The sequence below is a fragment of the Ranitomeya imitator genome, chromosome 10 (genome assembly GCF_032444005.1).
Source record: "Ranitomeya imitator isolate aRanImi1 chromosome 10, aRanImi1.pri, whole genome shotgun sequence".
In the NCBI taxonomy this organism is placed as follows: Eukaryota; Metazoa; Chordata; class Amphibia; order Anura; family Dendrobatidae; genus Ranitomeya; species Ranitomeya imitator.
The window spans coordinates 91,348,216-91,360,164 of record NC_091291.1 but is presented as its reverse complement, the minus strand read 5'-3'; the positions used below and the strand labels follow the sequence as shown (position 1 = coordinate 91,360,164).

The 11,949-nt window shown below is 46.2% G+C and overlaps 1 protein-coding gene across 1 annotated transcript; it reads left to right on the top strand.

The window, feature by feature from the left end:
* Positions 1–3,115: 3,115 nt before the first annotated feature.
* LOC138652218 (actin, cytoplasmic-like) lies at positions 3,116–11,636 on the top strand. Its single transcript, XM_069742987.1, has 2 exons — positions 3,116–3,669; positions 11,041–11,636. The coding sequence occupies exons 1-2, from the start codon at positions 3,141–3,143 to the stop codon at positions 11,634–11,636; spliced, it is 1,125 nt and encodes a 374-aa protein (XP_069599088.1). The 5' UTR covers positions 3,116–3,140.
* The last annotated feature ends 313 nt before the right edge of the window (positions 11,637–11,949 follow it).

Here is an 11,949-nt window from a genome sequence, read left to right as displayed (position 1 = left end):
TTTTCTCTTTTAGATGCTTTTGATAAATAAGACGCATTGAATTATTAACCCTGGCGTGTCTCCAATCAGTGCGCCGCTACGTAACGTTAGTGGAGCATGCGCCATAGTGGTGCCTGATGGGCTTCACACACTGTTTCAGTGCTCTTCCCTATTGATATGAGACACGTTGCCCACTTCACAAGTTTCGCCTCCTTTTTCTCACACTACACAAGTTTTAGCAAAAAGTTGGATAAATATGGAGTCCATGGGCCCCGCTGCAAATATGCCCAATATTATGTAATTTGTTTTATGCAGCAAGTTATTTCTACTCCAGTACATCAAATCCGCAAATTATTGCAATATATACATACTGTATCCTATTGTGTACCCCCTATATTTTATTTATGGATATTGTTTAAAATCAATATTCAATACATTTTGCCGACTTTAGCCTGGTCTAAGAACAACCCTACCCGTACCTCTGAAACTACAGGGGGGCTGAGCAGGGTCCCCTCAAATCAAAGTTTTGGGTCCAATTAATCTAAGCCCCCGTCCGAGTGCGATCCATCATGTGTGGCCATTATACAGTATACACATGTATAATGTGTGGCCATTATACAGTATGGAGCATCATGTGTGGCCAATGGCCATTATACAGTATTGAGCATCGTGTGACCCTTATACAGTATTGAGCATCATGTGTGGCCATTATACAGTATGGAGCATCATGTGTGGCCATTATACAGTATTGAGCATCATGTGTGGCCATTATACAGTATTGAGCATTATGTGTGGCCATTATACAGTATGGAGCATCATGTGTGGCCATTATACAGTATGGAGCATCATGTGGGACCATTATACAGTATGGAGCATCATGTGTGGCCATTATACAGTATGGAGCATCATGTGTGGCCAATGGCCATTATACAGTATTGAGCATCATGTGTGGCCCTTATACAGTATGGAGCATCATGTGTGGCCATTATACAGTATGGAGCATCATGTGTGGCCATTATACAGTACGGAGCACTGTGTAGCCATTATACAGTATGGAGCACTGTGTGGCCATTATACAGTATGGAGCATCTTGTGTGGCCCTTATAAATTATTGAGCATCATGTGTGGCCAATTTTACAGTATGGAGCACTGTGTGGCCATTATACAGTATGGAGCATCATTTGTGGCCATTATACAGTATGGAGTGCTATGTGTGGCCATTATACAGTATGGAGCATCATGTGTGGCCATTATACAGTATGGAGCACTGTGTGGCCATTATACAGTATGGAGCATCATATGTGGCCCTTATACAGTATTGAGCATCATGTGTGGCCATTATACAGTATGGAGCATCATGTGTGGCCACTACACAGTATGGAACATCATGTGTGGCCATTATACAGTATGGAGCATCATGTGTGGCCATTATACAGTATGGAGCATCAGGTGTGGCCATTATACAGTATGGAGCACTGTGTGGCCATTATACAGAATGGAGCATCATGTGTGGCTATTATACAGTATGGAGCATCATGTGTGGCCATTATACAGTATGGAGCATCATGTGTGGCCATTATACAATATGGAGCATCATGTGTGGCCATTATACAGTATGGAGCACTGTGTGGCCATTATACAGTATGGAGCACTGTGTGGCCATTGTACAGTATGGAGCATCATGTGTGGCCATTATACAGTATGGAGCACTGTGTGGCCATTACACAGTATGGAGCCTCATTTGTGGCCATTATACAGTATGGAGCGCTATGTGTGGCCATTATACAGTATGGAGCACTGTGTGGCCATTATACAGTATGGAACATTATGTAGGGCCATTATGCAGTATGTGGAGCACTGCATAGCCATTATACAGTATGGAGCACTGCGTGGCCATATTTTTTTTTGGTTTTAATGTATATGAAACAGTGTGATCAGCAGTGCTAAATGGGTGTGGTTGGGACTTGGATATGGGTGTGACTAGTTGTGAAATGGGTGTGGTCAGAGGCGTGGCCTAAAATTTGCCAAGGCGCACTACGTGCGCCGCAACCTTTAAACCTCTTTCCCTTCAAAAGTTGCGAGGTATGGCACCGCATTTCCCAGATCACAGCAAGTACCGCAAATCCCATAGGGAATGAATGAGACCAAACACAGTGTTGCCGTAAGTGATCCATTACGTGGAAGATGCAGAAAAACTGCCGGATCTGCTGGAAAAGGCGACTTTCACATCAGCGATTCTTGCCAAAGTCTATGCTGATAGTGTCATACTCACCAATGGGGGAGGCAGCGCTAAAAGTGCCTAGGGCAGCAGAAACTCTAAATACGGCCCTGGAATATTCACACAAGATACAAGTGTTCCCAGTGTGAAACATGGGAAAGAGGCTTTTTATAAGGTTCTACCCAAGGATTGCTTATGCTTTTTATTTAAAACACATGTTTAAAAAAAAAAAACGCATGACAAACGGATGGCATTCGTATCGCATCCTCTCAGACCCCCCCAAAAAATGCACAATCGCATTACAGACGCAGAGGAATCGGATACAAAATCGCATGAAACTCGTTTGACTCTCCTGCATCAAAATCAGACCAATTTTAGAAACGCTAGTGTGTCTCCAGACTGAGGGTTCGCTCACAGGAGTATATAACTCGGATGAGTGGAATCCGATAAAAAAGGGGATTGCCCTCAGACCAATGTTATTTAATGAGGCCGTGCAGATCTGCGTATTTTTTCTCAGTTGAGCAAAAATTTGCAGCATCCTCCGATTTGACTCCGAAATCGGTTCAGTGCCAGAAAGTATCAGATGCCATATGGACCATCAGATTTTTATGAAGGCATTATAATTCTATAACCTAGGAAACTGCAAATGATTGATTGCTGCTGAGTAAAAAACGGATTTCACAAGGACAGCACACAGATAACAAGTGAGAGAAAAAATCGTTCCACTTTTCTGGATGAAAATCGGACTTATTTTTTTATACCCTCGTGTTACCCGAGCCAAATGGGGAGATCTATTGTCACTGAATACAGTGAAGTTTTACGCATGAATAGGTTTACTATCACTTTAAATACTCTTAGAATGTCGTGACTTCACTGATTCTTGCTGCACATTCCACACCTGAACTTGCTCATCTCTCAGTGAAGATCTGGCCAAGACGGAAAAATGTCCATTCATCAAGACGCTCCAGCTGTTATTTTTGACAATGGATCTGGCATATGTAAAGCCGGACTATCCGGTGATATAACTCCAAGCTCAGTCATTAGCTCAGTAATTGGTCACGCTAGAACTGGAAACCGTATGCTGCAAGCCAACAGAAAAGCTTACTATGTTGGCGAAGAAGCTCAGAACTTAAGAGGAATCTTGGCATTGACATATCCCATAGAGCACGGCATCGTGAAATCATGGCCGGACATGGAGAAGATCTGGAAACATGTGTATGATTGTGAGCTTCGCATGCAATCCAATGAACATCCCGTCTTGCTATCTGAAGCTCCGTTCAATCCAAGAAGCAACCGTGAGATGATGGCAGAAGTGATGTTTGAAAGCTTCAATGTCCCTGCCATGTATATGGCTTTACAAGCTGCCCTGTCTCTATACGCCAGTGGTCATACAACGGGCTTAGTCGTGGACATTGGAGATGGCGTCACCAGTACGTTTCCCATATATGAAGGTTCTCCACTGCCCCATGCAGGTAATGGTGAAACATGTTGGTTAATGAATACTAAGCAATAATCTGCGTCACACTATGCACTGATAGATGATATACAGTCCCGATATTGAGACTACTCAGGTCTCTTCATCAGACATAGACCAAATACGCTCAAATTTTAGTATTTTTCCATCTAATGGCTAACTTGGTATATAGATATATATTTACTCTGTGCAGTACAATCTCAGAGTTCTATGAGATAATATACACAGCGTCTCAAAAAGGGTCAGCTAACACTCTTCCTCCAGATACTTACCTATAACATCTTAACAAAGACCACTATATCTACTAGTAACATAATTTACTAAATAACCAATTGTTTTGTATCTCCTGTACAATTGGAAAGTTTTCTTTAAATATTGGCCACCACAGTGTATGAAATTTTAATAGTGCACTTTGAACCTTACATAGTAAAAGAACTAATAAAAGTTATATTCTATATTTAGGAATCTTTAGTTAGGAATTATTTGCCTTTGGCAATTTGTAAATAATGTCATTGTAAGGCCGGCGTCACACTAGGCGTATGAAAATACGGTCCATTTTTTACAGCCGTAATATGCAGAATTGTTCCCAAAATAGTGATCCGTATGTCATCCGTAGGCAGGGTGTGGCACCGTATTTTGCTCATGCCATCCTCCGTATGTAATCCGTATGGCATCCATACAGCGAGATTTTCTCGCCGGCTTGCAAAACAGACATACAATGGATCCATGGGCTCAAATATTCGTTAAAACATATATACAGTCTATATATATATATATGTCAGTGAGACACACATATATATATATATATATTTATATTTCATACAGCGCTAGATAGCAGAAAAGCCGGTAATTCAATTGCCGGCTTTTGCTTTCTCCTTCCCAAACCCGACAGGATATGAGACATGGTTTACATACAGTAAACCATTTCAGATCCCTTATTTTTTTTACATATTCCTCATTAGTAATGTTACAAGTGTATGTGTGTAAAATTTGGGGGATCTAGTGTGTTGAAATAAAGGGTTAAATCACGGAAAAAATTGGCGTGGGCTCCGCCAGAGTGGGAAAGCCAGTGACTGAGGGCAGATATTAATAGCCTAGTGAGGGACCATGATATTGGCCCCCTCCTGGCTAAAAATATCTGCCCCCAGCCACCCCAGAAAAGGCACATCTGTAAGATGCGCCTATTCTGGCACTTAGCCTCTCTCTTCCCACTCCAATGTAGTGGTGGGATATGGGGTAATAAAGGGTTAATGTCACCTTGCTATTGTAAGGTGACATTAGGCCAGGTTAATAATGGAGAGGCGTCAATAAGACATCTATGCATTATTCATCCAATAGTAGTAAATGGTTAACAGGGGTGGATTAAGGGTAGCCAGGGCCCCGGGCTGTTCAGACACTGTGGGCCCCCCGGGTCATGTGACGGGGGTCATGTGACATACCCGAGCCAGATTATTCCAGAAAAATGGCCGGGCCCTACTCTACTGTAACCTATTAAATATTTGTTAAAATCTGCAATACAATTTAGGTATATTTTGACCAATAATATCACATACAAGGAACAAATACCACCGCAACATGACCAGACCACAAATTACAACCACAGTGATCGAATAATATCACATACAAGGAACAAATACCACCGCACCATGACCAGACCACAAATTACAACCACAGTGATCGAATAATATCACATAAGGAACAAATACCACCGCACCATGTCAAGACCACATATTACCACTTGGTGACCAAATAGCACATACAAGGGACAAATACCACAACACCATTTCCAGACCACATATTACCACCACATAGTGACTGAATACTACAATACTGATCAGTAATTAAAAGAAAACAACACAATACTATCACTATAAGTGCCAGTATTCACAGGAGATCTGTACTTAGTATGCAGTGTCTGTGTAGAGGTAATACAGAGATCATGGTGGTATTATACACAGGAGCTCTGTATATAATGTATATGGAATACAGTGATCACTGGTGACATAGTACACAGGAGCTCTGTATAGAGTATACAGTGTATAGTGTCAGTGTATAGGTAACACTGACTCACCAGTGACGTCTCTAGGTGAAGTCCTTCATCTTTCATCCAGCAAAGACCGCCATCATTTTTTCCAGCCAGGACTCGTTTCTGCAGGAAATAACACAGTTATCTCGAGCTCCGCTTGCAGAACACATTACTTAATTTTTCACAACTTCTACATTACAACACGAAGAAAAAAAGGCGACAGTGTCACTCTGCACAGTAACAGGACTGCCCCCCCATTTAAAACAGTATACTCAAAAAAATAAAATAAATACATCACTGCAGTAATAATATCCCTTAATTAGCCCCTATGGTAATAATATTCCCCACCCTGGCCCCGTGTGTCTCATTCCTGGCTCCAGCCATATGTTCTCCCATCCTGCACTCATGAGTATCCATTCTACACCATATGATCTCCCCATCCTGCCCCATCTGTCTCCATCGTATCCATCCTGCCCCATGATCCAATCCTGCCCCATGTCTTTCATTCTGCCCCGTGTCTCCAATCATGCCACGTGTCTACATTCTGCCCATGCCTCCAGTCCTGCCCCCAGTGTGTCTAGCAATCTGCCCCAGTGTGTCCAGCATATTACCCCCAGTGTGTCCAGCAATCTGCCCCAGTATGTCCAGCATATTGCTCCGGTGTGTCCAGCAATCTGCCCCAGTGTCTGACTCCAGCATATTACCCCCAGTGTGTCCAGCAATCTGCCCCAGTGTCCAGCATTGCCCCCAGACAGTGTGTCCAGCAATCTGCCCCAGTATGTCCAGCAATCTGCCCCAGTGTGTCCAGCAATCTGCCCCAGTGTGTCCATCATATTACCCCCAGTGTGTCCAGCAATCTGCCACAGTATGTCCAGCATTGCCCCCAGACAGCGTCCAGCAATCTGCCCCAGTGTGTTCAGCATTCTGCCCCAGTGTATCCAGCATATTACCCCCAGTGTGTCCAGCATATTACCCCCAGTGTGTCCAGCATATTACCCCCAGTGTGTCCAGCATATTACCCCCAGTGTGTCCAGCATATTACCCCCAGTGTGTCCAGCAATCTGCCCCAGTGTGTCTAGCATATTACCCCCAGTGTGTCCAGCAATCTGCCCCAGAATGTCCAGCATATTGCCCCAGTGTGTCCAGCATTGCCCCCAGACAGTGTGTCCAGCAATCTGCCCCAGTGTCCAGCATTGCCCCTAGTGTGTCCAGCTATCTGCCCCAGTGTGTCCAGCAATCTGCCCCAGTGTGTACAGCAATCTGCCCCAGTGTGTCCAGCAATCTGCCCCAGTGTGTACAGCAATCTGCCCCAGTGTGTACAGCAATCTGCCCCAGTGTGTCCAGCATTGCCCCAGTGTGACCAGCAATCTGTCCCAGTGTCTGACTCCAGCATATTGCCCCCAGTGTGTCCAGCAATGTGCCCCAGTGTCCAGCATTGCCCCCAGTGTGTCCAGCAATCTGCCCCAGTGTGTCCAGCAATCTGCCCCAGTGTGTCCAGCATATTACCCCCAGTGTGTCCAGCAATCTGCCACAGTATGTCCTGAATTGCCCCAGTGTGTCCAGCATATTACCCCAAGTGTGTCCAGCATATTACCCCAAGTGTGTCCAGCATATTGCCCCCAGTGTGTCCAGCATATTGCCCCCAGTGTGTCCAGCATATTGCCCCCAGTGTGTCCAGCATTGCCCCCAGAAAGTGTCTCCAGCAATCTGCCCCAGTTTCTCCAGCAATCTGCCCCAATGTCTCCAGCAATCTGCCCCAGTGTCTCTAGTATTGCCCCCAGTGTGTCCTCCAGCAATCTGCCCCAGTGTCTCCAGTATTGCCCCCAGTGTGTCCTCCAGCAATCTGCCCCAGTGTCTCCAGTATTGCCCCCAGTGTGTCCTCCAGCAATCTGCCCCAGTGTCTCCAGTATTGCCCCCAGTGTGTCCTCCAGCAATCTGCCCCAGTGTCTCCAGTATTGCCCCCAGTGTGTCCTCCAGCAATCTGCCCCAGTGTCTCCAGTATTGCCCCCAGTGTGTCCTCCAGCAATCTGCCCCAGTGTCTCCAGTATTGCCCCTAGTGTGTCCTCCAGCAATCTGCCCCAGTGTCTCCAGTATTGCCCCCAGTGTGTCCTCCAGCAATCTGCCCCAGTGTCTCCAGTATTGCCCCCAGTGTGTCCTCCAGCAATCTGCCCCAGTGTCTCCAGTATTGCCCCCAGTGTGTCCTCCAGCAATCTGCCCCAGTGTCTCCAGTATTGCCCCCAGTGTGTCCTCCAGCAATCTGCCCCAGTGTCTCTAGTATTGCCCCCAGTGTGTCCTCCAGCAATCTGCCCCAGTGTCTCCAGTATTGCCCCCAGTGTGTCCTCCAGCATTGCCCCAGTGTGTCCTCCAGCATTGCCCCCCAGTGTGTTCTCCAGCATTGCCCCAGTGTGTTCTCCAGCATTGCCCCAGTGTGTTCTCCAGCATTGCCCCAGTGTGTTCTCCAGCATTGCCCCAGTGTGTCCTCCAGCATTGCCCCAGTGTGTCCTCCAGCATTGCCCCCCAGTGTGTCCGTTAGCTTATCAAAAAAACAAAAAAAAAAAACAGTCTCCTCACCTGTCCGCGCTCCAGGCGGCGAGCTCCTTCCAGCAGTGCACACTCGTCGGCGACTGACAATGACGTCAGACGCCGGCGACGTGTGCGCTGCGGCCGACATCAGCTGCCAGCCTCCAATTGGCTGGCGGCTGTTGTTGTTAACTATTGATGTGCGGGCGCGCGCCCGCACATCAATAGGAAACCGCCGCAGTGCCGGAAAGGGCCCGGTGAGCAGATGAGAAGGGGCCCGATGCGGGCCCCCTCTCTCTGCCCACCGGATCCGGGGGCACATACATGCCGGCCCGGCGGTGGGCATTCACAGACACAGACGATTAGTGGAGGGTCAATCTGTGTGGCAGCCCAGGCCCCCCCCAGACCACTGGGCCCTGGGCTACCGCCCATATTGACCCTCTGGTAATCCGCCCCTGATGGTTAATAAAACACACACACACATTAGGAATAAAGTACCGTATATACTCGAGTATAAGCCGACCCCCCTAATTTTGCCACAAAAAACTGGGAAAACTTATTGACTCGAGTATAAGCCTAGGGTGGAAATGCAGCATTTACCGGTGAATTTCAAAAATAAAAATAGATCATTATTTCCCCATAGCTGTGCCATATAGTGCTCTGCACCGTTCATATTGCCCCATATCTGTGCCCCATATATGCTCTGCACTGTTCATATTGCCCCTTAGATGCTGCACAGATGCCCCATATATTGCTCTGCACCATTCAAATTGCCCCATATATGCGGCACAGATGCCCCATACAGTGCTCTGCACCGTTCAAATTGCCCCATAGATGCTGCACAGATGCCCCATACAGTGCTCTGCACCGTTCATATTGCCCCATAGATGCTGCACAGATGCCCCATATATTGCTCTTCACCGTTCAAATTGCCCCATAGATGCTGCACAGATGCCCCATACAGTGCTCTGCACCGTTCATATTGCCCCATAGATGCTGCACAGATGCCCCATATATTGCTCTGCACCGTTCAAATTGCCCCATAGATGCTGCACAGATGCCCCATACAGTGCTCTGCACCGTTCATATTGCCCCATAGATGCTGCACAGATGCCCCATATATTGCTCTGCACCGTTCATATTGCCCCATAGATGCTGCATAGATGCCCCATATAGTGCTGTGTGCCGTTCATACTGCCCCATAGATGCTCCACATAAATCTGTGCCATGGCCGCTGCTGCTGCAATAAAAAAAAAAAAAACACATACTCACCTTTCTTGATTGCAGCTCCCAGCGTCCGGTCCCGGCGCCTCCATCTTCCCGGCGTCTCTGCTCTGACTGATCAGGCAGAGGGCGCCGCGCACACTATATGCGTCATCGCGCCCTCTGCCTGAACAGTCAGAGCGCAGACGCCGGGAAGATGGAGGCGCCGGGAAGATGGAGCGACGCCCGGCGGCTGGAACGTGGACAGGTAAATATGCCATACTTACCTAGTCCTAGCGATCCTGGTGCTCCCCGCCTTCCTCCCCGTCTTCTGTGCTGCAGCCTCTTCCTGTCAGCGGTCACCGGCACCGCTGATTAGAGAAATGAATAGGCGGCTCCACCCCTATGGAAGGTGGAGCCGCCTATTCATTTCTGTAATGAGCGGTCCCACGTGACCGCTGAAGAGGGGAAGAAGCTGCAGCACAGAAGACCGTGGGACGGCAGGGACAGCGCGAGGATCGCTGGGACTAGGTAAGTATACCTCAGCGCTCTCTCCCCCTCACCCGCCGACCCCACCGCTACCGTGACTCGAGTATAAGCCGAGAGGGGCACTTTCAGCCCAAAAATTTAGGCTGAAAATCTCGGCTTATACTCGAGTATATACGGTATTTTAATGAAATAAAGACACAGGGTGTTGTAATAGTTTATTATACTCTCAATCCAATTGAAGACCCTTGTCACCTGAAACAAAGTTAAAATAAAAAAACAACAATATCCCATACCTTCTGTCGTACAGTCTTGTCCCACGCTGATATTGGGGGGCCAATATCCATGGTCCCTCTCTAGGCTATTAATATCTGCCCTCAGTCACTGGCTTTCCCACTCTGGCGGAGAAAATTGCGCGGGAGCCCACGCCAATTTTTTCCGTGATTTAACCCTTTATTTTAACAGCTAGATCCCCCAAATTTTACACACATACACTTGTAACATTACTAATGAGGAATATGTAAAAAAAAATAAGGGATATGAAATGGTTTACTGTATGTAAACCATGTCTCATATCATGTGGGGTTTGGGAAGGAGATAGCAAAAGACGGCAATTGAATTACCGGCTTTTCTGCTATCTAGTGCTGTATGAAATATAAATATATATGTCTCACTGACATATAAATATATACTGTATGTCTCACTGACATATAAATATATATCCCTATACTATGTGTAGACATTTATTCTATTGTAATAAAACCTGTCAGTGTGATTTTACTGTACACCGCACTGTTTTTCCCGGCTTTTCTATAGAACACCGCTGCGTATTTCTCGCAAGTCACACTGATGGTCCATGTGTAATCCGTATTTTTCTCGCCCCCATTGACTTTTATTGGTGGAATTTTTGCGCAATACGCTGACGAACGCAGCATGATGCGATTTTCTACAGCCGTACAAGACCGTATAATACGGGATGCGTAAAATACGGCAGATAAGAGCTGCCCCATAGAAAATCATTGGTCCGTGTGCAATGCATATTTTCTGCGCCTCTCATACGTCCGTAAAACTCGCTAGTGTGACGCCGGCCTTATCCTACACTAATTCTAAGAACACTTTTGGTTGTTGATGCAGGAAATCGTCTTAACTTCGCTGGTCGGGACATCACAGAATATTTAACGAGGCTTCTTATGGAGACAAAACTTTCCTTTGTCAGCAGCGCAGAAAAGGACATTGCTAGAGAAATAAAGGAGAAACTTTGCTATGTGGCTTTAGATCCAAAGGAGGAAGCGGAAAAGTGTCCTGCAGAAGGTTCAGAGGAATACATTCTTCCGGATGGGAACGTCGTTACCATTGGCACCCAGAGGTTTCTAGCACCAGAGAGCCTATTTTCTCCATCAACCATTGGGATAGATGCCCAAGGTCTACATAAAATGATCTATGAAAGCATTTATGGATGTGCTATAGATGTCCGAAGGTCTCTTTTCAATAACATCTTGTTGTCTGGTGCATCTACCCTCTTCCCGGGTCTTCAGGATAGAATTTATAAAGAAATCAGAACCCTGGCACCAAAGACTATTCAGGTGAAAGTTATTGCACCGAGTGACAGGAAATTTTCTGTGTGGATCGGAGGATCAGTCCTGACCTGCTTAGAGTCTTTTAAGGAGATGTGGATCACAGCCAGGGATTACAGCGAGTTTGGTTCAGCCGTTGTATATCGAATGGCCTGACTACATGAAACCTACTATGTCCTACTTATGTGACATTAAAACAGAATTCCATCTGAATACGAGTCCTTTCTGTTGCCTTCTGTTGGTTAAAATCAATAAGGTGCCAGGTGGCACAAATTTCTTGCTTTGATGAGCAGCTTTTACATAAGACTTTATTTTGCAATGAATGAAGAATCTGGTGGTTCAGAGTTCACGCTGCCAAGGTTCAACGTGTTTCAAGGTTTTCAAACCTCTTCATCAGGACTAAACAACAATGAAAAAAAAAAACTAAAGCTATCATTGTGGTTTGGTCATGGTGTGGAAACCTTGAAAC

Coding starts and splice junctions, on each gene's coding strand:
- LOC138652218 (XM_069742987.1), top strand. CDS start 3,141: ATGTCCATTCATCAAGACGCTCCAGCTGTTATTTTTGACAATGGATCT. Junction 3,670..11,040: donor TTCTCCACTGCCCCATGCAG/GTAATGGTGAAA, acceptor TTGTTGATGCAG/GAAATCGTCTTAACTTCGCT.